The sequence below is a fragment of the Chiloscyllium punctatum genome, chromosome 48 (genome assembly GCF_047496795.1).
Source record: "Chiloscyllium punctatum isolate Juve2018m chromosome 48, sChiPun1.3, whole genome shotgun sequence".
Classification (NCBI taxonomy): domain Eukaryota; kingdom Metazoa; phylum Chordata; class Chondrichthyes; order Orectolobiformes; family Hemiscylliidae; genus Chiloscyllium; species Chiloscyllium punctatum.
This window is the reverse complement of record NC_092786.1, coordinates 39,620,137-39,647,147: the sequence shown is the minus strand read 5'-3', so window position 1 is coordinate 39,647,147 and position 27,011 is coordinate 39,620,137. Positions and strand designations below refer to the sequence as shown.

The following is a 27,011-nucleotide window of genomic DNA, read 5'->3' as shown; positions in this document are numbered from 1 at the left end:
AGCCTTAGAAAGGTAATGTTTAATAGCTTGGGATTGCATAACATTAAAAGAGTGATTCACAAGAGCTCTAGATCTTCATGTAGTGCAACTCACAGAAGATCGAGGAACACAGATTTTACAAGCAACTTTTCATCTTTGAATTAACAGTACAATCTAAAGTCAACGTTTACATTTAATGAACAAGACACTGTGCACTCCTACTTACCTCAACAGACAGTGAAACTAAAATAACTTAAAAACAGTGGTTGGCACTGCTGCCTCAGTGCCAGGAACTTGGGTTCAATTCTAGCCTCGGGTGACTGTATGTGGAGTTTGCTCATTCTCCCCGTGTCTGCGTGGGTTTCCTCCGGGTGCTCCGGTTTCCTCCCACATTCCAAAGATGTGCAGGTCAGGTGAATTGGCCGTGCTAAATTGCCCATTGTGTTCAGGGATATGTAGGCTAGGTGCATTAGTCATGGGAAATGTAGAGTAATAGGGTAGGGGAATGGGTCTGGAGAGGGATACTCCAGAGGGTCAGTGTGGACTTGTTGGCTCAAATGGCCCATTTCCACACTGTAGGGATTCTACAAAAAAATAGGACAGAGTCCTAATTATTGAACAAAACACCCACAAAATTCAGAATTATAGTGGAAGAGAGAATACCTGTACTTTGTTTTGCAGAACATGAAAGTAATAAAAATTGTGAATATTAGTTACAGAATCTAGCAAACACACTTGTAATGCTTTTTAAACAAAGTAGAAAGTAACTAATTTTCGATTACTGCCAATACTACCAATCATTAAATGACACTGTCAATGTTGTTTTTAATTTGTTAACACAATGACACGGTCAGCATTTACTCCCTATCACTAAATAACATCAAGACGAACAGCTTTTTTTTAAAAAACTGTGCACACTGCCATGAAAAAGCCAAAGATTTCAATTATCCCCACACAGATATACAAAGACAGACAGAAATCAGTCAAGAATTTGCCTTGAAGATCTGAAATGTAAGGTCTCAGATTACTGCAGATTTTTAATGTTGTAATCTTGAGATAAATTGCAACCAAGCAAGTTGTAATGCAGTAAATATTTAAAAATAAAATGTTGAAGGCCCTAAATAAATCCAAAAATTTTGATCTAAATTTCATCAAAATTGCAGTTCACAGTGCACAGAAATTTACGTTAACAGAAACCCAAATACAGCTATATGTAGTCTACCTCAAACCAGAGATGAAACTTACCGGTTAGTTTTAAATTGCGATCTTTTCATCACTGGATTCTTGGCCCTGTGCTCCAGTATGTCAATGTAATGAGGTCTTTTATTTTCTTGGTGCAAAGTCTGAAATGGATTGTCATTAAATTTGACATTATTGTTTAAAGGTGGATCATCGATTTTACAAGATACATTTCCATTATCAGTTAGACTGACTTTGTCAAGCCTATCACTAAGCAAATCAGCTCTGTTGACAAGATCTGCTTCCAGGTCATTTGCAATGTCATGGAAATGGCTATGACTGCTCGTTTCCTGTTCTACATACGTGGTTCCCTGATTGGGCAACACAGAATCCAGAGAGTCCTCATTTCTTGTAGTACCCTTAGCTGTGTAGCATTCAGAAGGTGCATGCTCTTTTTCAAATACTGCATGTCTCTCCTGATTTAATTCGTCCCGGTTTATAGTTGCTTCACCATCATCGTGTGACAAAACATATCCACCTTTCTCAGCTTCATTACAATCCTTCAATTTGTTTCCAACATCTTGTCCTGGTGTTAGAGTTGGCAATGCGCTCTTGAGATGGAGGATTTCCTCCTTGCCAGACGTTATCACGTTTTGCTGGTTTTGAAACTCCAGTTTAAAAGCTGAAAGCATTTCAGCTGCTCGCTCCACTTCTTCATGCTGAGAAATTGCTGCTTCTAGTTTTTCTATAAACTCAGCAATCCGTTTACCCTTGTCTGGCAGGTTCTGGATAAACTTCCTGAACAAAAACAATTACATTGAGAAGTTGCTCATAATGAAACAGACATTTAACAAAAGGCAAGACCATTGAATCTAGACCTCAGATAGATGTGCACAACTTCTGATTTTATTTTCCACCCCACATTTTCACCATGAAAACACAGTAATTTATAAAAGTCACTGCACTAGAAAAGAACATTTGGCTCATTGTGCTAATACCAGTTCTCAGCAAAAATAATTCAGTTTATCCCATATCCATCTTTTCCCTGCAGCTCTGAAAGTTTGCACTCATCAAATGCTTGTCCAATTGTCTTTTGAAAGCCATAACATGGAGGTGATGGCTTACTGATATTATTGCTGGACCAATCATCAAGAAACCTTAGTAACATTCTGGGGACCCAGGTTTGAATCTTGCTATGGCAGATGGTGGAATCGGAATCTTATAAAAATCTGGAAGAATCTGTTGCCAATAATCAGGAAAAATCCATCCAGTTCACTAATGCCCTTTAGGGAAGGAAAATATCATTCTCACCTGGTCTGACTTATATGTGACTCCAGACCTACAGCACTACAGTTGACTCTTAACTGCCCTTTAGGTAATTAGGGATGGGTAACAAATGCTAGTCTAGCCAGCGATGCCCACATCCCGTGAATGAATAGAAAATACTGAATCTGCCTCCAACATTGCAGATCCTAACTATTTACTGCATTAAAAAGTTTTGCCTCACATCACACTGCATTTTGTGATTTCTGGCATTTTGACCAACTGAAGTGGTTTGTTTCTATTTATTCTGTCCACACCAATCATAATTTGGAATACCTCTACCAAATCGCTCAAGCTTCTCGCCTCTTGAAAACAATGCTAGATCTGGTCTATCAATAATTCCTAATTCTTTAAATCATTCTGGTAAGTTTTCCTTACCCCCTCTCCATGTACTTCCTAAAATTTAATGACCAGAATTGGACGCAACTCTCCCATTGAAGGTCAATCAGTTTTACAGAAATTTATCATAACTGTCTTCTGCTTATACACCGTACTGATTTATAAAGCACACATTCAATTATACCTTTCTAACAACTGCCTTTCCCTTTCCTATCATCTTCAATAATTTGTGACATATACACATCTCCTTTCCGTCTCCCTTAGAAAGATTTTTTTTTAAATTGCTTCTCCTTGTCCTTTCCACCAAAATGATTCAATTCACAATGCCCTGCATTAAATTTCATATGCCCCAAGGTCTACCAATTCCACCAGTCCCAAATCCTCTAAGTTTTTCACAATCTTCCTCACAGCTCACAACACTTGCAAACCTTTGAAAACATGTGCGGCACATTCATGTCTACGTCCTAGTACTAACCCCTGGGAAACCCAGCTGTACACGCTATCATATATCCTGTTTGAAAAACAAACATTCACCACTGTCTGTTTCTCTGTTACTCAGCTAACTTTGGACACAATGTCCTAATCCCTTTCATTCAGGACTTCAACTTTGTTTGTGGCACATCATCAAGACATTCCTTCCTTGTTGGACCAGAAATATACTGATCAAGAAAATTCTCCTGAATATACTCCAAAACAAAAAACCATTCCACCTCTCTGCCCTTAATTATCCTAAAACTGGGACTGAAAGAACATAAAATATATGTTCTTTTACCCAAGATCCAACATAGAGATTCCTCACAAGGCAATCTACTCATAAATCCAGACACATTAGGAGACTGCTACAAACATGGATCAATGTGTATTGGCACTTTGCTTTACATCCTTACTATTGGTTTTCATTTTCTACAAATACATTTATAATATTTTTAAGGGTACATTACAGAACATTTCAAATGGAACAAATTGGGAATGGGCCAATCTGCATCGGTTGATGATGGACAGCTTCCTGTACTGGAAGGCCAAAAGATTTAGGGCACGACAAAGAGCAGAATGTCTTTTCCTAACTTGATGGCCCTCCAGGTAATGTTTATCACAGTGTGCATCTCTGGGAGCAGCCAGAAGACTTCTGTCTGTGCTATGGAGTTAAAAATCACAACACCAGGTTATAGTCCAACAGGTTTAATTGGAAGCACTAGCTTTTGGAGCGCTGCTGAAGGAGGACTGTTGGACTATAACCTGGTGTTGTGTGATTTTTAACTGTGTACACCCCAGCCCAACACCGGCATCTCCAAATCTGTGTTAGAGTTGTTTGGGATAAACATCGATAAAAGCTACTGCAACTCTTTCCACACCTGTTTTGTAAAGTCAACTTCCAGACAGAGATGGGCAATGGTTTCTGGTTCCATGCCCACAACAGCTGTCCCAAGGGTAGCAGACAGAAGAACTGAAATGCCAGGCACACAGGAAGAATCTGATGGACAGGACTCTTCTGTCCACCAGCCACTTCTTGATGCTGGTTTGAAAATTCTGGTGAGGAGTCACTTGACAAATTTCTTTGAAGTTCAGAGGCTCCTACAAATGGTACCTCTAACTTTATCAACACTACTGCACGATAAACAATCCCAACACCAGAACGTGGCCAATTATACATGAAATCGGATCATAGGATTGCAGTGTTCTGTCTCCATAAAGTCGAACATCCTGACTCTCCCGCAAAGAACATAATTCCATGTTGGAGAAACTTCTGAATTCTGTTTCAGATCTCCAACATCCACAGTGCTTAATTGCTATGACCTTTTTGACTCTATTGCCCTTTCTCTCCCTTCTGCAACAATGAGACCAGTTTCCACACGCCCAGCTCGAGTCCCGTTCGCCCAATTGTGACCTCGCTGCCCATTTCTCTTTCCCACCTGCACCAACCCCCGCCCCCACCACCCCCCACCCCACACCGCCAGCCTCCCCTTCGTCCCCTGGGTCCAAACACCGAGACATCCCCTTCACCCCCCCGGCCCATTCTCTCCTCCCACCCCACACCACCCCCCGAGCATCTCCTCCACCCCCCGAGCATCTCCTCCACCCCCCGGCCCATTCTCTCTCCCCACCCCCCACGCATCCCCTCCACCCCCCAGCCCATTCTCTCCTCCCACCCCCCCACCCCCCGCCCGAGCATCCCCTCCACCCCCCGGCCCATTCTCTCCTCCCACCCCCTCCACCCCCCACCTGAGCATCCCCTCCACCCCCCGGCCCATTCTCTCCTCCCACCCCCCCACCCCCCGCCCGAGCATCCCCTCCACCCCCCGGCCCATTCTCTCCTCCCACCCCCCCACCCCCCGCCCGAGCATCCCCTCCACCCCCCGGCCCATTCTCTCCTCCCACCCCCCCACCCCCCGCCCGAGCATCCCCTCCACCCCCCGGCCCATTCTCTCCTCCCACCCCCCCACCCCCCGCCCGAGCATCCCCTCCACCCCCCGGCCCATTCTCTCCTCCCACCCCCTCCACCCCCCGGCCCATTCTCTCCTCCCACCCCCTCCATCCCCTCCACCCCCCGGCCCATTCTCTCCTCCCACCCCCACCCCCCCCGCCCGAGCATCCCCTCCACCCCCCGGCCCATTCTCTCCTCCCACCCCCTCCACCCCCCGGCCCATTCTCTCCTCCCACCCCCTCCACCCCCCGGCCCATTCTCTCCTCCCACCCCCTCCATCCCCTCCACCCCCCGGCCCATTCTCTCCTCCCACCCCCTCCACCCCCCGGCCCATTCTCTCCTCCCACCCCCACCCCCCCCGCCCGAGCATCCCCTCCACCCCCCGGCCCATTCTCTCCTCCCACCCCCTCCACCCCCCACCTGAGCATCCCCTCCACCCCCCGGCCCATTCTCTCCTCCCACCCCCTCCACCCCCCGGCCCATTCTCTCCTCCCACCCCCTCCATCCCCTCCACCCCCCGGCCCATTCTCTCCTCCCACCCCCTCCATCCCCTCCACCCCCCGGCCCATTCTCTCCTCCCACCCCCCGCCCGAGCATCCCCTCCACCCCCCGGCCCATTCTCTCCTCCCACCCCCTCCACCCCCCACCTGAGCATCCCCTCCACCCCCCGGCCCATTCTCTCCTCCCACCCCCTCCACCCCCCACCTGAGCATCCCCTCCACCCCCCGGCCCATTCTCTCCTCCCACCCCCTCCACCCCCCGGCCCATTCTCTCCTCCCACCCCCTCCATCCCCTCCACCCCCCGGCCCATTCTCTCCTCCCACCCCCTCCATCCCCTCCACCCCCTCCACCCCCTCCACCCCCCGGCCCATTCTCTCCTCCCACCCCCTCCACCCCCTCCACCCCCCGGCCCATTCTCTCCACTCCGCCCCCCCCGAGCTTCCCCTCCCGCCCGCCTCACTGACCGATTGGCCTGAAGTTTTCTCTGCCGCCTCAGCAGCTCCAGCAGCTCGGCCTTGGGCTTCTGCTGCAGATCCCCCACCACTCCCTGTCGCTCCGTCAGCGCCGCTGACATTGTCACCGGAGCCGAGCTAAAACCGAAATCGCCACCGACAGCAGGCGGCGGCCATGACACCGGAAACCACCTCCACCAAACCGGAAACCGCTGCTTTCAAATCCCAACAACTTTATTGTTCCTCGTCTCAGAGACATCCTCAATGATGGAGTGCACCCAGTCAGGTCCCAGCAACAACCATCCACCTTTTTACAGTCACAGCAGTCAGCTGTCCGCCTTGTACTACAATATTGCTGAGAAACAGAAGAGATTAGTGACAAAGTCTTATTCATTGTGAAAATGGAATCAAGCAGGAGGCTGCAAACCTGATCTTCTGGCTCAAATCCACTTTCTTCACATCTCCTGGTGGTCTATCTGCTGTTGTTGGGAGTGGAGGAGGTGGTTACAGAATTTGACCCACGACTCATAAAGTGCTAATACAGTGGTGTTTGATTTAAAGGGAAATTTGCCATTGGTGTCCCCACGCACCAACTATTCTTGTTCTTATAGTCAATAGAGGTCATGGGTTTGGAAGAACATTGCTGGGAGATACAGAATTTGAAAGACTCACAACCTTCTGTGAAGAAAGTGTCTCTAAATAGTTGACTCAGCTGAGATTACATCCTCTATTTACAGACTCTATAGTCAGGAGACAAAGCCAAACTAGATATACCCTGTCAAACTCTCTAAGCATTCTATATGTTTCAATGAAATCCCAAGGATCATAACAAATAAATAGGTTTCAATTACTGCATCCAGAGAGATCAAAAACATACAAAAATTAAAGTCTTTTAATGCAGTGGAAGGTGGTAGAAATTGGAATTAATTTTATTTCACCAGTGACACATGAGTTTGTTATTGTCTCCAGGAAGTTAAAGTTAAGTTTCTGAGAATTAAGGAGTAAATTTTAAGACCAATAGTACTGTGCAATGATGAAGTGAAAAAAAATTGAACACACTGAAAGACGTAAAGGACCTGAGACCAATAAGGATGCTTCAGGAAATGGCTGCAAACATTGAATGTAGTCTGGCAATATTTTGAAGGAATTCATTAGAATTGGAAGTTTGCTAAAGAATTGGAGAGAAGTGAATATACAGCTTTTAAAAAACAAAAGGATTGTAATGAATATTTCAACATATTAACATCTGGCTTGGTTAAAATGTTAGGCCTGTGCTATCATTAAAAAGCACATTGTGAAATTATGCTTTACAGACAGATATGTGTTCCCAGCGAAGGGGATAGACACCTATGTTATGGCTACCATGATCCACCTCTGCATGCACACTTGCACCGTGACATCACAACAGCTTTCATTTGAAACCATCAGAAGTCAACTCAAGCAAAGTATTTCTGATTCAAAGTAAGCATTAACAATTGCACATCTTGTCAATTCAAAGCTGCAATGATTTTCTAACGTGGCTTTGCCTGTTGCAATGGCAGGTGGAAGTATAATGTGGATAAATGTGAGTTTATCCATTTTCGTAGCAAAGACAAGAAAGCAGATTATTTTCTGAATGGCGATAGATTGGGAAAGGGCGAGGTATAATGAGACCTGGATATTCTTGTACACTAATTGCTGAAAGTAAGCAAGAGGAGTACTTGGCAGTGGAGAAGGCAAATACTTTGTTGGCGGACATAATGAGAGAATTTGAGTACAGGAGCAGGGACGTCTTGCTGCAGTTGCAAAGGGTCTTGGTGAGACTGTACCTGGAGTACTGTACGCAGTTTACCATATCCTTAACTGAGGAAAAATTTCTGACAATGGAGGAAGTGTAATGAAGACTTACCAGACTGATTCTGGTAACCAGGAAAGGGATTGAGGATCTGAAAAGTGACTGCAGAGAATTAGGTTGGAAGCTGAAGATCAGGATGAGTAGAGTTGTGATCTCAGGTTTGCTATCGATGCCACGAGATAGTGAGGTGAGGAACAGTCAGCGAATGCAGCTTAACATGTGACTGCGAGGGTGGTGCAGGAGGCAGGGTTTCAAGATACCTAGACCATTGGGATACCTTCTGGGGAAGGTGGGACCTGTATGTGAAGGATGCACCTGAACTGGAGGGGCACAAATGTCCTGGGTGGGAGATTGGCTTGTGTAATCCGGGAGGGTTTAATCTAGTTTGGCAGGGGGATGGGAATCAGAACCACATGTCTGAGAGGGGGTCAGTTGCAGATGGGGAAGTGACAGGATGCAGTGAATCTATTGGGAAGGTTTCTCATGCAATTAAATAAATGGACCGGTTAAAATGTGTCTGCTTCAACGCAAGGAGTGTCAGAAATAAGAGTGACGCACTTAGAGCTTGGATCAGTACTTCGGGCTACAATGTTGTGTCCCTAATGGAGACGTGGGTTTCACAGGGGCAGGAATGGTTGCTTGATGTTCCAGGGTTTAGAATGTTTAAAAAGAACAGGGAGGGTGGAAAAAGAGGAGGTGGTATAGCATTGCTAATCAGAGAGTGCATCACAGCTACAGAAACAAAGGTTGTTGAGAAAAGTTTGTCTACTGAGTCAGTATGGTGGAAGTTGGGAACAGCAAGGGAACAGCCACCGTACTGGGGGTTTTCTACAGATCACCTAATACATTAGATTAGATTAGAATAGGTTACTTACAGTGTGGAAACAGGCCCTTCGGCCCAACAAGTCCAAACCGACCCTCCGAAAAACAACCCACCCAGATCCATTCCCCTACATTTACCCCTTCACCTAACACTACGGGTAATTTAGCATGGCCAATTCACCTAACCTGCACATCTTTGGACTGTGGGAGGAAACTGGAGAATCAGGAGGAAACCCACGCAGACACAGGGAGAATGTGCAAACTCCACACAGACAGTTGCCCGAGGCGGGAATTGAATCCGGGTCCCTGGTGCTGTGAGACAGCAGTGCTAACCACTGCACCACCATGCAGCCCTGTGCTAGCAGCAGAGATATTGAAGATTCTAGAAAAATGCAATTCTAATGGGTTATGATGGTATGGGTGATTTTAACTTTCCCAATATCGATTGGAACCTCCTAAGTGCAGATGGTTTGGATGGAGCCGTTTTTGTTTGGTGTGTCCAGGAGGGTTTCCTTACTGAGTATGTAGACAGACCGACGAGGGGAGGGGCCATTTTGGATTTGGTGCTCGGCAATGAGCTAGGACAGGTGTCAGATCTCACGGTGGGAGAACACTTTGATGACAGTGATCACAACTACCTCACATTTACCATAGCCTTGGAGAGGGAAAGGAGCAGTTGCTGAGGGAAGATATTTAAGTGGGGAAAAGGAAATTATGACACTATCAGACAAGAGTTGGGATGTACAGACTGGGAGCAATTGTTCCACAGAAAGGGCACAGCAGACATGTGGAGACTCTTTAAGGAGCAGTTGTTGCAAGTGATGCACAAATTTGTTCCTCTGAGACAGGTAAGAAGGGGTAAGATTAAGGAACCTTGGATGACGAGAACAGAGGAGCTTCTTGTCAAAAGGAAGAAGGCAGCTTACATAAGGTGAAGGAAGCAAGGATCTAGCACAGCTTTAGAGGATTACAGGCTTGTTAGAAAGGAGCTCAGAAATGGACTGAGGAGAGCAAGAAGAGGGCACGAGAAAGGCTTGGCAAGAAGGATTAGGGAGAACCCAAAGGCATTTTACTTATATGTGAGGAATAAGAGAATGATCAGGGAAAAGGTAGGGCTGATCAGAGATAACGGAGGGAGCTTGTGCATGGAATCTGAGCAGATAGAGGAAGCCAGAAATGAGTTTTTTGCTTTGGTTTTCACTAAGGTAAGGGACCTTGTTGTGAATGAAAACTTAGAGGAGCCAGGATACAGGCTTGACCAGATCAAGATTGATGAAGTTGATGTGCTGGAAACTTTGGAAAACATTAAGATTAATAAGTCCCCAGGGCCAGAGGAGATTTATCCTAGGCTGATCCGGGAAGTGAGAAAGGAGGTTGCTAAGCCGCTGGCGAGGATCTTTGCCTCCTCACTCTCCATGAGAGTCATATTGGAGAATTTGAAGGAGGCAAATGTTGTTCCTCTTTTCAAGAAGGGTAATAGGGAAATCGCTGGCAATTACAGACCAGTCAGTTTACGTCTGTGGTAAGCAAACTTTTGGAAAGAATTCTGAGGGATAGGATTTATGACTATTTGACAAAGCATAGTGTGATTAAAAACAGTCAGCATGGCTTTGTGAGGGGCAGGTCATGCCTCACAAATCTTATTGAGTTCTTTGAGGAGGTGGCAAGACAGGCCGACGAAGTTCGAGCAGTGGATGTGGTGTATATGGACTTCAGCAAGGCATTTGATAGGGTTCCCCATGGTAGGCTCATTCATAAAGTCAGGAAGTATGGGATACAGGGAGATTTGGCTATTTGGATTCAGAATTGGTTGGCTGACAGAAGGCAGAGATTGGTTATAGATGGAAAGTATTCTGCCTGGAGGTCAGTATTGAGTGGGCTTCTGCTCTTTGCAGTTTTTATAAATGACTTGGATGAGGAGGTTGAGGGGTGAGTTAGTAAATTTGCAGATGTCACAAAGGTTGGATGTGTCGTCGATGGTATTGAGGGCTATTGCAGGCTGCAGCGCGACATAGACAGGATACAGAGCCTGCCTGAGAAATGGCAGATGGAGTTTAACCTGGATAAGTGCGAAGTGAATGCTGTATATAGGATTAAAGACAAGATTCTTGGCAGTGTGGAGGAACTGAGGGATCTGGGTGTGCAAGTACATAGATCCCTCAAAATTGCCACCCAAGTGGATAGGGTTGTTAAGAGAGCATATGGTATTTTGGCTTTCATTAACAAGGGGATCGAGTTTAAGAGCCGCAAAGTTTTGCTGCAGCTGTACAAGACCCTGGTGAGACCACACTTGGAATATTGTGTCCAGTTCTGGTCGCCCTACTATAGGAAAGGTACAGAGGCTTTGGAGAGGGTGCAAAGAAGGTTTACCAGGACGCTGCCTGGACTGGAGGGCTTGCCTTATGAAGAAAGGTGAAATAAGTTTGGACTTTTCTCTCTGGAGAGAAGGAGGAAGAGAGGAAATCTGATCAAGGTATACAAGATAATGAGACGAATAGATAGAGTCAATAGCCAGAGTCCTTTCCCCAGGGCAGGATTAACTGGTATGAGGGTTTTAAGATATTGGGAGAAAGGTATAGAGGAGATATCATAGGTAGATTCTTTACGCAGAGAGTTGTGAATGCATGGAATGCGTTGCCAGCGGTGGTGGTGGAAGCAGAGTCATTAGGGACATGGATAGCAGTGAGTTGAGGGGTGCATAGGTTAAGTTATTATATTTCACATTAGGATTAAACTTTGGCACAACATCATAGGCCAAAGGGCCTGTTCTGTGCTGTACGTTTCTATGTTCTATGTTCTATGATTCCTGGGATGGCAGGATCGACACATAATAAGACACTGGATCAGTTACCACCTATTCACTGGAGTGAGAAGAATGAGCAGAGATCTCACAGAAACCGATAAAATTCTACCAGGACTAAACATAGTAAATGCAAGAATGACGTTCCTGATGACTAGAGAGTCTGGACCCAGTCTAAGAATACAGGCCATTTAGGACCGAGATGAAGGGAAATTTCTTCACACAGAGAGTGGTACGTGTGTGGAATTCTCTGTCACAGAAAACAGTCGGGGCCAAAATATCGAATGTTTGAAGAAGGAGTTAGATATACTTCTTCAAGGGATCAAAAGGTATGGTGAGGGAGTGGGAACAGGGTATTCAGTTTGACGAGCAGCTTTGAAGGGCCTACTGTTCCTGTTTTCTCTGTTTCTCTGTGTTAATTGAAAGGAAAATATATTAGGGCTTTTTTTTCATTATTCAGGCGATATGGACTTAGCTGGCTGGGCAAACATTTATTGCTCATCTTGAATTGCTCTTGAGAAAGTGGTGGCAAGCTTTGTTCGTGAACGACTGCAGCCAATTTGGTGTAGGCAATTCCAATCATAAAATGAGGGAGGAAGTTCCAGGAATTTGATCTGTTAACAGTGAAGGAATGCCGATATACTTCCAGGTCAGTTGTTTGGTGAGACTTGCAGTTGATGGTGTTTCCATTACCTGCAGCTTTTGTCCTAACACGCGATGGTGGTTGTGGCTTTGAAACATGTTGTTGAAGGAGCGTTGACGCATTTCTGCAGTGCATCCTGCAGACGGGACACATTCCGGCTACTGACCGTCAGTGGTGGAGGGAATGAATGTTTGTGAATGTGGTGCCAATCGGCTGGCTGGTTTGTCCTGGATGGTGTCAAGCTCCTTGAGTTTTGTCAGGACTACACTCATCCAGTCATCTGAACAACTGGTCTATATTGCAGAGTGTTTCTAACAGTATGGGTTAAATTCCTGGGATTCAGCTGAGGTTATTGTGAAGGCTCCACTTTCTCAACCTTGACCCTCACCTAATTAAACCCACCACCAGTTATCTCCCTCTGATGAGACAGTGGGAGTATGATGAGTTTACTTTTTACTCATTATTTTCAACAAATTTCACCGAAAGATTGTTGATTGCAGAACAATGTTTCTACCAAAAGCATATCCAGAGAAAATTACAGAACCTCCTCCAGACCCAAAACATTGCACTCAATCAGAAACAGGTTAAAAACTCCAACCCGAGAACATTGAATTGACAACACACAAACAGGTCACCTGACCCAACCGTTCTGCTGCTGTTTATGCTTCATACAAATATGCATCCCCAGCACAAACACAAGGCTGCACATAATATAAATAATGCAAGAATGATCTTGCCTCCATCAAAATATTCAGGCTTCTATTAATCAGCAAAACATGATTTGGAAATTGTCTCTTTTAGTTCCTCAACACATTCTGCTCATTTTCTGATGTTTTGGGAATTTCTGTGATTTCCTCATTTGAAGTATATTTTGTTGGAATGATAGGTTTCTTCTTTGTCTTTACAAAAGTGAATGGCATGAAGCAACATATTTTGTACAATAACGCTCTTAAATAAAGTAACTTTAGAGGCTTGTGCCCAATATTGAATTATAATTAATAAATTATAATTGCAGCTTTTTGGCTTAGAATTTGCAACGCTGTTTTGAATTAGTAAAGGTGCCCTGGTGTTTGTCATCATTATATTTGTCATATATAGTAATTATATCTAGCTACTAGGATGATCATTATGCCTTCAGTATGTTTTATATCTTCATTCAAATTTTTGTAATTCTTTCTTGATGGTTGACAGATGTAAAGGCTCAATTGCAAAGAAGATATTCATTCCAGAGCAAATCCCCATGAAACTGCCTGAAAAGCATTAAATATGAGCTCGTCCAACAAGGCATTGTTGGGTGTTGTTTAATGTCAATAGCATTTATTTAAAGTTTAATGTGGTGACAGCATTCCTCAGAAAGCTTAACACATGGATTCACTATTCAGACTCTAACTGGTGCTGCATTGAACATGGACATTTGAGAGAAATCATTGAGATCTGAGGGCCTGTGGTGGCAGCGAGATCGAATTCCCCAGGCAGGGGAAGTGAGGGTCAGTGGGAGTGAGCCCCCAGGCCAGGTGGAGTGAGGTACTAGGGTCTCTGGGAGTGAGCTCCCAGGGCCATTGGGAGTGAGGTACCAGAACCTGCGTGAGTGAGGTGCCACAGTGTGTGGGATTGAGTGCCCAGGGCCTGTGGGAGTGAGTTCCCCGGGCCTGTGGGAGTGAGGTACCAGAGTCTGTGGGAGTGTTCCCAGGGCCTGTGGGAGTGAGCTACCAGAGTCTGTGGGAGCGGGTTCCCGGGGTCTGTGGGAGTGAGTTCCCCGGGCCTGTGGGAGTGAGTTCCCCGGGCCTGTGGGAGTGAGTTCCCCAGGCCTGTGGGAGTGAGGTACCAGAGTCTGTGGGAGTGATCTGAGGACCTGCAGGAGTGAGATCCCAGAGTCTGTGGGAGTGATCTCCCAGGGCCTGCAGGAGTGAGAACTCTGGGACTGTGGGAGTGAGGTACCAATTTCTGCATGAGAGAGTTCCTAGCACCTTCAGGAGTGAGTGCCCAGGGCCTGCAGGAGTGAGTTCCCAGGGCCTGTGGGAGTGAGCTTCCAGAGTCTGTGGGGGTGATCTCCCTGGGCTGCGGGAGTGTGTTTCCTGGGTCTGCAGGAGTGAGGTACCAATGTCTGCATGAGAGAATTCCTCGCACCTTCAGGAGTGAGTTCTCAGGGCCTGCGGGAGTGAATTCCTTGGGTCTGCAGGAGGGAGTTCCCAGGGTCTGTGGGCGTGCATTCCTAGGGCCCCGTGGGAATGCGTTCTCAGCGTCTGTGGGAGTCCGTTCCCAGGGTCTGTGGGAATGTGTTCCCTGGTGTGTGGGAGTGAGGTACCCGGGTCTGTGAGAGTGAGGCACCAGGGTCTATGGGAGTGAGGTACCAGGATCTGTGGGAGTGAGTTCCCTGGGCCTGTGGGAGTGAGTGCCCCAGGCCTGTGGGAGTGAGGTACCAGAGTCTGAGGGAGTGTTCCCAGGGTCTGTGGGAGTGAGCTTCCAGAGTCTGTGGGAGTGAGTTCCCAGGGTCTGTGGGAGTGAGTTCCCCAGGCCTGTGGGAGTGAGGTACCAGAGTCTGTGGGAGTGATCTCTGAGGACCTGCAGGAGTGAGATCCCAGAGTCTGTGGGATTGATCTCCCAGGGCCTGCAGGAGTGAGAACCCTGGGACTGTGGGAGTGAGGTACCAATTTCTGCATGAGAGAGTTCCTAGCACCTTCAGGAGTGAGTGCCCAGGGCCTGCAGGAGTGAGTTCCCTGGGCTTGTGGGAGTGAGTTCCCTGGGCCTGCGGGAGTGAGTTCCCAGGGCCTGTGGGAGTGAGTTCCCTGGGCTTGTGGGAGTGAGTTCCCAGGGCCTGTGGGAGTGAGTTCCCAGGGCCTGTGGGAGTGAGTTCCCTGGGCTTGTGGGAGTGAGTTCCCTGGGCCTGCGGGAGTGAGTTCCCAGGGCCTGTGGGAGTGAGTTCCCTGGGCTTGTGGGAGTGAGTTCCCAGGGCCTGTGGGAGTGAGTTCCCAGGGCCTGTGGGAGTGAGTTCCCTGGGCTTGTGGGAGTGAGTTCCCTGGGCCTGTGGGAGTGAGTTCCCTGGGCTTGTGGGAGTGAGTTCCCCCGGCCTGTGGGAGTGAGTTCCCTGGGCCTGCGGGAGTGAGTTCCCAGGGTCTGTGGGAGTGAGTTCCCAGGGCCTGCAGGAGTGAGTTCCCTGGGCTTGTGGGAGTGAGTTCCCTGGGCCTGCGGGAGTGAGTTCCCAGGGCCTGTGGGAGTGAGTTCCCTGGGCTTGTGGGAGTGAGGTACCAGAGTCTGAGGGAGTGTTCCCAGGGTCTGTGGGAGTGAGCTTCCAGAGTCTGTGGGAGTGAGTTCCCAGGGTCTGTGGGAGTGAGTTCCCCAGGCCTGTGGGAGTGAGGTACCAGAGTCTGTGGGAGTGATCTCTGAGGACCTGCAGGAGTGAGATCCCAGAGTCTGTGGGATTGATCTCCCAGGGCCTGCAGGAGTGAGAACCCTGGGACTGTGGGAGTGAGGTACCAATTTCTGCATGAGAGAGTTCCTAGCACCTTCAGGAGTGAGTGCCCAGGGCCTGCAGGAGTGAGTTCCCTGGGCTTGTGGGAGTGAGTTCCCTGGGCCTGCGGGAGTGAGTTCCCAGGGCCTGTGGGAGTGAGTTCCCTGGGCTTGTGGGAGTGAGTTCCCAGGGCCTGTGGGAGTGAGTTCCCAGGGCCTGTGGGAGTGAGTTCCCTGGGCTTGTGGGAGTGAGTTCCCTGGGCCTGCGGGAGTGAGTTCCCAGGGCCTGTGGGAGTGAGTTCCCTGGGCTTGTGGGAGTGAGTTCCCAGGGCCTGTGGGAGTGAGTTCCCAGGGCCTGTGGGAGTGAGTTCCCTGGGCTTGTGGAAGTGAGTTCCCTGGGCCTGTGGGAGTGAGTTCCCTGGGCTTGTGGGAGTGAGTTCCCCCGGCCTGTGGGAGTGAGTTCCCTGGGCCTGCGGGAGTGAGTTCCCAGGGTCTGTGGGAGTGAGTTCCCAGGGCCTGCAGGAGTGAGTTCCCTGGGCTTGTGGGAGTGAGTTCCCTGGGCCTGCGGGAGTGAGTTCCCAGGGCCTGTGGGAGTGAGTTCCCAGGGTCTGTGGGAGTGAGTTCCCAGGGCCTGTGGGAGTGAGTTCCCAGGGCCTGTGGGAGTGAGCTTCCAGAGTCTGTGGGGGTGATCTCCCTGGGCTGCGGGAGTGTGTTCCCTGGGCCTGCAGGAGTGAGGTACCAATGTCTGCATGAGAGAGTTCCTCACACCTTCAGGAGTGAGTTCTCAGGGCCTGCGGGAGTGAATTCCTTGGGTCTGCAGGAGGGAGTTCCCAGGGTCTGTGGGCGTGCATTCCTAGGGCCCCGTGGGAATGCGTTCTCAGCGTCTGTGGGAGTCCGTTCCCAGGGTCTGTGGGAATGTGTTCCCTGGTGTGTGGGAGTGAGGTACCCGGGTCTGTGAGAGTGAGGCACCAGGGTCTATGGGAGTGAGGTACCAGGATCTGTGGGAGTGAGTTCCCTGGGCCTGTGGGAGTGAGTGCCCCAGGCCTGTGGGAGTGAGGTACCAGAGTCTGAGGGAGTGTTCCCAGGGTCTGTGGGAGTGAGCTTCCAGAGTCTGTGGGAGTGAGTTCCCAGGGTCTGTGGGAGTGAGTTCCCATACCTGTGGGAGTGAGGTACCAGAGTCTGTGGGAGTGATCTCTGAGGACCTGCAGGAGTGAGATCCCAGAGTCTGTGGGATTGATCTCCCAGGGCCTGCAGGAGTGAGAACCCTGGGACTGTGGGAGTGAGGTACCAATTTCTGCATGAGAGAGTTCCTAGCACCTTCAGGAGTGAGTGCCCAGGGCCTGCAGGAGTGAGTTCCCTGGGCTTGTGGGAGTGAGTTCCCTGGGCCTGCGGGAGTGAGTTCCCAGGGCCTGTGGGAGTGAGTTCCCTGGGCTTGTGGGAGTGAGTTCCCAGGGCCTGTGGGAGTGAGTTCCCAGGGCCTGTGGGAGTGAGTTCCCTGGGCTTGTGGGAGTGAGTTCCCTGGGCCTGCGGGAGTGAGTTCCCAGGGCCTGTGGGAGTGAGTTCCCTGGGCTTGTGGGAGTGAGTTCCCAGGGCCTGTGGGAGTGAGTTCCCAGGGCCTGTGGGAGTGAGTTCCCTGGGCTTGTGGGAGTGAGTTCCCTGGGCCTGCGGGAGTGAGTTCCCTGGGCTTGTGGGAGTGAGTTCCCAGGGCCTGCAGGAGTGAGTTCCCTGGGCTTGTGGGAGTGAGTTCCCTGGGCCTGCGGGAGTGAGTTCCCAGGGCCTGTGGGAGTGAGTTCCCAGGGTCTGTGGGAGTGAGTTCCCAGGGCCTGTGGGAGTGAGTTCCCAGGGCCTGTGGGAGTGAGCTTCCAGAGTCTGTGGGGGTGATCTCCCTGGGCTGCGGGAGTGTGTTCCCTGGGCCTGCAGGAGTGAGGTACCAATGTCTGCATGAGAGAGTTCCTCACACCTTCAGGAGTGAGTTCTCAGGGCCTGCGGGAGTGAATTCCTTGGGTCTGCAGGAGGGAGTTCCCAGGGTCTGTGGGCATGCATTCCTAGGGCCCCGTGTGAATGCGTTCTCAGCGGCTGTGGGAGTCCGTTCCCAGGGTCTGTGGGTATGTGTTCCCTGGTGTGTGGGAGTGAGATACCCGGGTCTGTGAGATTGAGGTACCTGGGTCTGTGGGAGTGAGTTCCCAGGGTCTATGGGAGTGAGGTACCAGGATCTGTGGGAATGAGGTACCAGGGTCTGTGGGAGTGAGTTCCCAGGGCCTGTGGGAGTGAGTTCCCTGAGCCTGTGGGAGTGAGTTCCCTGAGCCTGCAGGAGTGAGTTCCCTGGGCCTTCGGGGGTGAGTTCTCCGAGTCTGCGGGAGTGAGTTCTCCGGGTCTGCAGGAGTGAGTTCCCAGGGCCTGTGGGAGTGAGTTCCCAGGGTCTACGGGAGTGAGTTCCCCGGGTCTGTGGGAGTGAGTTCCCAGGGCCTTCGGGAGTGAGTTCCCCGGGCCTGTGGGAGTGAGGTACCAGAGTCTGTGGGAGTGTTCCCAGGGCCTGCAGGAGTGAGCTCCCAGAGTCTGTGGGAGTGTTCCCAGGGCCTGCGGGAGTGAGCTTCCAGAGTCTGTGGGAGTGATCTCTGAGGGCCTGCAGGAGTGAGCTCCCAGAGTCTGTGGGAGTGAGTTCCCAGGGCCTGTGGGAGTGAGTTCCCAGGGTCTGTGAGATTGAGTTCCCCGGGCCTGTGGGAGTGAGGTACCAGAGTCTGTGGGAGTGATCTCTGAGGGCCTGCGGGAGTGAGCTCCCAGAGTCTGTGGGAGTCTTCCCAGGGCCTGCAGGAGTGAGTGTCCAGAGTCTGTGGGAGTGAGTTCCCAGGGTCTGTGGGAGTGAGTTCCCCGGGCCTGTGGGAGTGAGCTCCCAGAGTCTGTGGGAGTGTTCCCAGGGCCTGCGGGAGTGAGCTTCCAGAGTCTGTGGGAGTGAGTTCCCAGGGCCTGTGGGAGTGAGTTCCCCGGGTCTGTGGGAGTGAGTTCCCCAGGCCTGTGGGAGAGAGGTACCAGAGTCTGTGGGAGTCTTCCCCGGGCCTGTGGGAGTGAGGTACCAGAGTCTGTGGGAGTGATCTCTGAGGGCCTGCAGGAGAAGGCTTCCAGAGTCTGTGGGAGTGTGTTCCCAGGGCCTGTGGGAGTGAGTTCCCAGGGCCTGCAGGAGTGAGATCCCTGGGCCTGTGGGAGTGAGGTACCAATTTCTGCATGAGAGAGTTCCTAGCACCTTCAGGAGTGAGTGCCCAGGGCCTGCAGGAGTGAGTTCCCTGGGCCTGTGGGAGTGAGTTCCCTGGGCCTGTGGGAGTGAGTTCCCAGGGCCTGCGGGAGTGAGTTCCCTGGGCCTGTGGGAGTGAGCTTCCAGAGTCTGTGGGGGTGATCTCCCTGGGCTGCGGGAGTGTGTTCCCTGGGCCTGCAGGAGTGAGGTACCAATGTCTGCATGAGAGAGTTCCTCACACCTTCAGGAGTGAGTTCTCAGGGCCTGCGGGAGTGAATTCCTTGGGTCTGCAGGAGGGAGTTCCCAGGGTCTGTGGGCGTGCATTCCTAGGGCCCCGTGGGAATGCGTTCTCAGCGTCTGTGGGAGTCCGTTCCCAGGGTCTGTGGGTATGTGTTCCCTGGTGTGTGGGAGTGAGGTACCCGGGTCTGTGAGAGTGAGGCACCAGGGTCTATGGGAGTGAGGTACCCGGGTCTGTGAGATTGAGGTACCTGGGTCTGTGGGAGTGAGTTCCCAGGGTCTATGGAAGTGAGGTACCAGGATCTGTGGGAGTGAGGTACCAGGGTCTGTGGGTCTGAGTTCCCTGGGTCTGCAGGAGTGAGTTCCCCGGGCCTGCGGGAGTGAGTTCCCAGGCCCTACAGGAGTGAGTTCCCAGGGCCTGTGGGAGTGAGTTCCCAGGATCTGTGGGAGTGAGTTCCCAGAACTTATGGGAGTTCTCCGGGTCTGCGGGAGTGAGTTCCCACGGCCTACGGAAGTGAGTTCCCCGGGTCTGTGGGAGTGCGTTCCCCAGATCTGCAGGAGTGAGTTCCCGGGCCTACAGGAGTGAGTTCCCCAGGTCTGTGGGAGTGCGTTCCCCAGGTCTGCAGGAGTGAGTTCCCCGGGCCTACAGGAGTGAGTTCCCCAGGTCTGTGGGAGTGCATTCCCAGGGCCTACGGGATTGAGTTCCCCGGGTCTGTGGGAGTGCGTTCCCCAGATCTGCGGGAGTGAGTTCCCACGGCCTACGGAAGTGAGTTCCCCGGGTCTGTGGGAGTGCGTTCCCCAGATCTGCAGGAGTGAGTTCCCCGGGCCTACAGGAGTGAGTTCCCCAGGTCTGTGGGAGTGCATTCCCAGGGCCTACGGGATTGAGTTCCTCAGGCCTACGGGAGTGAGTTCCCAGGGCCTGCGGGAGTGAGTTCCCAGGGCCTGCGGGAGTGAGTTCCCTGGGCCTTCGGGAGTGAGTTCCCTGGGCCTTCGGGAGTGAGTTCCCCGGGCCTGCGGGAGTGAGTTCCCTGGGCCTGCGGGAGTGAGTTCCCTGGGCCTGCGGGAGTGAGTTCCCAGGGCCTGCGGGAGTGAGTTCCCTGGGCCTGCGGGAGTGAGTTCCCAGGGCCTGCGGGAGTGAGTTCCCTGGGCCTGCGGGAGTGAGTTCCCCGGGCCTGCGGGAGTGAGTTCCCTGGGCCTGCGGGAGTGAGTTCCCAGGGCCTGCGGGAGTGAGTTCCCTGGGCCTTCGGGAGTGAGTTCTCCGGGTCTGCGGGAGTGAGTTCCCGGGCCTGCGGGAGTGAGTTCCCTGGGCCTGCGGGAGTGAGTTCCCTGGGCCTTCGGGAGTGAGTTCTCCGGGTCTGCGGGAGTGAGTTCCCCGGGCCTACTCGAGTGAGTTCCCCGGGCTTACGGGAGTGAGTTCCCAGGGTCTGCGGGAGTGAGGTCCTGGGGGTCTGCGGGAGTGAGTTTCCAGGATCTGCGGGAGTGAGCTCCCTGTGCCTGCGAGAGTGAGTTCCCAAGATCTCTGGGAGTGAGTTCCCAGGATCTGTGGGAGTGAGTTCCCAGGGTCTATGGGAGTGAGGTCCCGGGGTCTGCAGGAGTGCGTTCCCTGGGCCTGCGGGAGTGAATTCCCCCAGCTTATGGGAGTGAGTTCCCAGGGTCTATGGGAGTGAGTTCCTGAGGCCGACGGGAGTGTGTTCCCAGGGCCTACAGGAGTGAGTTCCCCGGGCCTGCGGGAGTGAGTTCCCGAGGCCGACGGGAGTGTGTTCCCAGGGCCTACAGGAGTGAGTTCCCCGGGCCTGCGGGAGCGAGTTCCCAGAGTCTGTGGTGGCAACGGCACTGAAACCTGAATCTTTGGGGAGGGAGGCTCATTTAACTCATGGAGCTAAAACTTTTAGATATGGATGCTTTCCCTTTTCTCCTTGGCTTGTTTTTTGGTGTTACTGCTTTTGTTTTTGTTTTAAATTCTGGTTTTTGTGTCTTTGATGGTTTTTTTTTAAATTCGGGTTATTCCACCTAAGGATAGTGCTGGAGAATGGCAGCTTTGTACACTTTTCCCTGTACTCCTGTATTTGAGTACACATGACAATAAAATCGAAATCTTAAAATAAAACGCTACAGCACCGTCAATCCCAAACTATTCTACTAAAAATCTGTCAGATCAGTAACATATGAAAAGATAATAAAACTTGCCTCAGGTATATTTTAAACATCTTTTTCCACTTTGTTCAGTGATATTGATATTGTGCCTTAAATATACAGGTCAGACATTGCATTTGGCCTCAGTACCTCTGGTACAGTCATTAAGGACCTGAATTGCCTCCTTCTGAATGGTCTATGAGTTAACAATTCTATGGAGCAGGATAGAAAATAGCAGCTTACCCATTGCTGATCATTACTCTGTGGGACACTGACTGAGATTAAAAATACGCCCGCTTATGATGCTCACCGTGGTTGAATAGTTCAGCACCTTTCAAATTGTTTTGCATATAGACTTAGCTACCTAATATTGATTACAAACAATTATACACGATCAGAATTTCTGATTGACGCATTCAGTTATTGACCAGATTCTTTGTTCTTTAAATCCAGTGTACAAAAAATGTGAATTACCGTGAAATATAAATGCTGAAAGAATAACAAGAAATCTGGTAACTTCAGGAACCCCTAGAACTTTAAGTATTCAAGCTCAGCCTGCTGATAAAATCAGATTGATCACAATTATGAAGAGGCGCTGGAGAGATCAAGACATTCGATCGGGGAACTCACTCCCACAGACTCTGGTACCTCACTCCCGCAGGCCTGGGGAACTCACTCCCACAGACCTTGGTACCTCATGCCCGCAGGCCCGGGGAACTCACTCCCACAGGCCCAGGGAATTAACTCCTGCAGGCCCTGGGAACTCACTTCCGTAGGCCCTGAGAACTCACTCCCACAGGCCCAGGGAACTAACTCCTGCAGGCCCTGGGAACTCACTCCCGCAGGCCCGGGGAACTCAATCCCGCAGGCCCGGGAACTCACCCCCACAGACCCTGGGAACTCACTCCCGCAGGCCCGGGGAACTTACTCCCGCAGGCCCGGGAACTCACTCCCACAGGCCCGGGAACTCACCCCCACAGACCCTGGGAACTCACTCCCGCAGGCCCGGGGAACTCACTCCCACAGATCTTGGGAACTCACTCCTGCAGGCCCGGGGAACTCACTCCCACAGACCTGGGGAACTCACTCCCACAGATCCTGGGAACTCACTCCCGCAGGCCCGGGGAACTCACCCCCACAGACCCTGGGAACTCACTCCCGCAGGCCCGGGGAACTCACTCCCGCAGGCCCGGGGAACTCACTCCCACAGGCCTGGGAACTCACCCCCACAGACCCTGGGAACTCACTCCCGCAGGCCCGGGGAACTCACTCCCACAGATCTTGGGAACTCACTCCCGCAGGGCTGGGGAACTCACTCCCACAGATCTTGGGAACTCACCCCCACAGTCCCGGGGAACTCACTCCTGCAGATGGTTGTTGAAGGAGCGGTGCTCCAAAAGCTGGTGCTTTCAAATAAAACCGTTGGATTATAACCTGGTGTTGTGTGATTTTTAAACTTTATCCACCTCAGTCCAACACCGGCACCTGCAAGTCATAGTTTGCTGATGGAATTGACAGGCTTTGTTCTCTCCGGGGTATTGCAGATATGGAAAACCAAAATAAATTACAGTGGCATTAATTTCAAGGATTCAGACTCAATTTAACTTCATGGTCATTCTAACAAGTAAAAGCACATTGAAGGACAGTACAATCTGTAGTGTACCCAGCCAGCAGTATTGTCGGTTCCACATTCTCTCACTTCAGCGCCAGCGTCATAACAGTTCCTCAAAACGTTGTGTTCCATTTTATTCTGAAAACACTGGCATTGTTCAGATATCTGAATGTTTCTGGCACAAGAGAAACTTGTAAGCCTTGAGTTTATACAAAGAAATAAAAAAATACGGTACAGGCTAGCTCTGCTCCCCTTCAAATGAATAAAGTGGTGTGACCACGGAAATTGTCCTAATAATCAGGATCAAACCACATGATGCATTTTCTTACAACGTCACTGAGAGAATACCTTCACAGACCTAAAATTCAACGAGGGAGTCTTTGATCCTATAAACTATTCAAATCTTCTCTATTGACATTGTGTAACCATTCTGCTTTTAATGGGAAGAGCAAGGTCTTTCAATAATTGCTAACATTCTATAATCAGCTGAATTAGAAACTGAGACCTAATCTAACATTAAGGAGGCACCTACTATCCCCCTATTAAAAACAAGCTATTATAGGACTGTTGGTTTGGATTTAAAGCCATTCCTTTAGAATTCAAAGTTTGGTAGAAGATTTGTAGCTCGGGTGCTCGTTGTTGTGGTTCTGTTCGCCGAGCTGGTAATTTGTCTTGCAAACGTTTCGTCCCCTGCCTAGGTGACATCCTCAGTGCTTGGGAGCCTCCTGTGAAGCGCTTCTGTGCTGTTTCCTCCGGCATTTATAGTGGCCTGTCTCTGCCGCTTCCGGTTGTCAGTTCGAGCTGTCCGCTGTAGTGGCCGGTATATTGGGTCCAGGTCGATGTGTTTGTTGATAGAGTCTGTGGATGAGTGCCATGCCTCTAGGAATTCCCTGGCTGTTCTCTGTTTGGCTTGCCCTATAATGGTAGTGTTGTCCCAGTCGAATTCATGTTGCTTGTCGTCTGTGTGTGTGGCTACTGAGGATAGCTGGTCGTGTCGTTTCGTGGCTAGTTGGTGTTCGTGTATACGGATCGTTAACTGTCTTCCTGTTTGTCCTATGTGGTGTTTTGTGCAGTCCTTGCATGGGATTTTGTATACTACATTAGTTTTGCTCATGTTGGGTATCGGGTCCTTTGTTCTGGTGAGTTGTTGTCCGAGTGTGGCTGTTGGTTTGTGTGCTGTTATGAGTCCTAGTGGTCGCAGTAGTCTGGCTGTCAGTTCGGAAATGCTCCTGATGTATGGTAGTGTGGCTAGTCCTTTGGGTTGTGGCACGTCCTCGTTCCGTTGTCTCTCCCTTAGGCATCTGTTGATGAAATTGCGAGGGTATCCGTTTTTGGCGAATACTTTGTATAGGTGTTCCTCTTCCTCTTTTTGTAGTTCTGGTGTGCTGCAGTGTGTTGTGGCCCTTTTGAATAGTGTCCTGATGCAACTTCGTTTGTGTGTGTTGGGGTGGTTGCTTTCATAGTTTAGGACTTGGTCTGTGTGTGACCACAACATTCCTTTAGACTGCATCCAGGTTTGTCACACGTGAATGCTGTAATTCTAAATAATGAATAAGTTCAGCTGAAGCTCTCAGCCCAGCTTTCAAGAAAATACAGGCAAGTTCCACATCTTACAACAACATTGTGTATAACATATTCAAAGAGATCAGGTAAAATATAACAAATCAGAATGGATAGTACTACAATGATTGCGGTTGTTACTTGCATCAGCAAACTGTGGAACTTGCAGTAAATGTACTGTCCATATGAATTAGATTTGAGATTCAGCAGATTTTTGGCTAAGTTTAAAGTTTTTTTTGGTTTATCTTTGTGTTAATTTTGGTGAGATACAAAATGGAATTGTGAGCGTAACTTAATTAGTGAAGATTAAAACTCCTCTGGAATGCATTGGCCATACCATTGACAGGTTATGATGAATGCTAAAGCTGAAAATGAAAGAATTTGCATTTCATTTTGAACATGAGTTGCTCATAAAAACTAAATATCAAGTCAATGAAACAAAAAAAAGGTTCCTGTGCATTTTGATTGAACATTCCTGTTGTTTCTGAACATATATGTGCTAACAAAAATGACAACTGTATGAGAAGATATTAGATTGTGCTTATATTTAGAATAAGAGTACATTAAAGCAACACTTTGACACAAGGCATTATCAAAATGTGAAAACTAAAATATTAGAGAAGATAGCTTTCAAATTCCAACAGCTTTTTATTACATAGTTGTATCTTTGGTTTGTATACTTTATGAAAACTGTTACTAGCTTTTGATACAAACATTTACAAACATTACAAAACATGGAACAAAATATAGGTACAAAGAGCTGCATTTTCGTTCTCAAGTTGTGAAATTTTCTGTCTCTCTGCACCCTTCTCGTTTCAATGAGAAGTGTCCCAAATGGTGAAATTGTGACTCTGGCATGCCCATTCCCCTGGTGATGAAAGGGGGATTGGTTGGAATTGGGAGCAATACTTTTGGGTCTGGGATAGTCCTGACTCTACTTTCAAAGATCCATGGAATTTCCATTTTCTTTCTTCAAAAAAAGCAGGACCAAATTCCTTTCTTTGAACACTTTATATTGAACCCACCATATTTGATCTAGATGTTTGAAGTGATGTAATTTCCTTCACTAACAAAACAATAATCAGTCTATTATAGAATAGCAAAAAAGCACAATGCTGAGGCTGGGATTGGGGATGATTAGCTGTGGAGATTTGCTTGCTGGGTCAATGTTCCAATTTTCTAATGCAAGACCAGCACATAAGAGCATTGGAGCTTATGAATATTGGACATGGAAGCAGGAGTAGGTCTTTCAAGCCTGCTCCACTATTTAAGATGGTCATGGTTGATTTGATTGTGGTCTCAACTCCATTTTCCAGTCTGCACCAATAAACCTTAACTTCCCTTCTCCATCAAAAATCTACCTCACTCTGTCTTGAATAAATTCAATGACCTAGCTTTCATTGTTTTCTGGAAAAAGAATTCCACAGTCTGGTGACCCCCAGAAAAGATTTCCCTTCATCTCAATGTTAAAAGGGTTAAAACCATAACAAGTTTAGCCTCAATCTGTTCAATCCCATAATAACTAGAATGAGCTTTCTACGAACCTATCCTCATGCAAACCAATTGTTTTTCAAATAAGCAGACCACAATTGTACACAGTACTTTTGGTGTGGTCTCCCTGTTAAGAAGTCCCTCATTCTTTTTATTTTTCATTCCCCTTGGAACAAATACCAACATTCCCCTTGCTTTCCCAGTTGTACAGTAACTTATTGTACCTGCATAACCAACTTCTTGTGATTCACTTAAAGAGTATACTTAGAGTTCTCTATACCATTGGTTAATGCTATCTCCCTCCATTTCAATTGTATACTGCTTTTCCATTCCTCCTGACAAAAAGGAAAGTACACACATTTTCCTGTATTATAGCCCATCTGCCAAAACTTGCACATTTACTTAATCTTGAGAGTGTGTTGCTGGGAATTGCTGGAGATCGGATCTCCAGCATCTGCAGTCCTCTCTTTCTCCACATTTATTTAATTTGTCTATATCTCCTTCCAGGCAAAGCACTAAAATTAGCCACCATAGATTTGGACTCTTCATTCAGATCATTGGTACAGAATGAAAATAGTTGAGGCCAGAGAACTGGTCCCTGTGGTAATCCATTGGATTCAGGTTGCCAATCCAACAAAAAATTCTTTATCATTTCTCACTGCTTCCCGTTTGTTAACCTAACCTTTGTCTGTGCTAGTATGTTACTTTCAAACTATCAGCTCTTACGTCCTGTCTAATGGCTTGTCCAGCCTATTCCCTGGTGTTAGTGGTTGTTGTGTCTTTCCATTTCACCTTGATTTTTAAGTATTATCTAAATATTTCTAAATCTTCTATGTTGGAAAAATTACAAAATATCTACTCAACACTTTTGCCATTTCTTTGTTTCCCATTATTAATTCTTCAGTCTCTCTCTAGATGACCAAAACTAGTTTTAGTCATTGCTTTCCTTTCTAAATACTTATTGGAAACTCTTCCATCATTTCTATATTACAAGCTAGCTTTCTCTCATCC

The 27,011-nt window shown here is 49.0% G+C and overlaps 1 protein-coding gene across 1 annotated transcript in view; it reads right to left on the bottom strand.

Moving 5' to 3' along the window:
- Positions 1-27,011, bottom strand: part of LOC140468818 (uncharacterized) — an 86,342-nt gene that overhangs the window by 957 nt on the left and 58,374 nt on the right. The window contains exons 15-16 of the mRNA XM_072564836.1: positions 6,208-6,387; positions 1,225-1,956 (exon numbers count right to left, since the gene is read on the bottom strand). Of these exons, the coding sequence (XP_072420937.1) occupies positions 1,225-1,956; positions 6,208-6,387 (912 nt within the window). The remainder of the gene's footprint in view (positions 1-1,224; positions 1,957-6,207; positions 6,388-27,011) is intronic.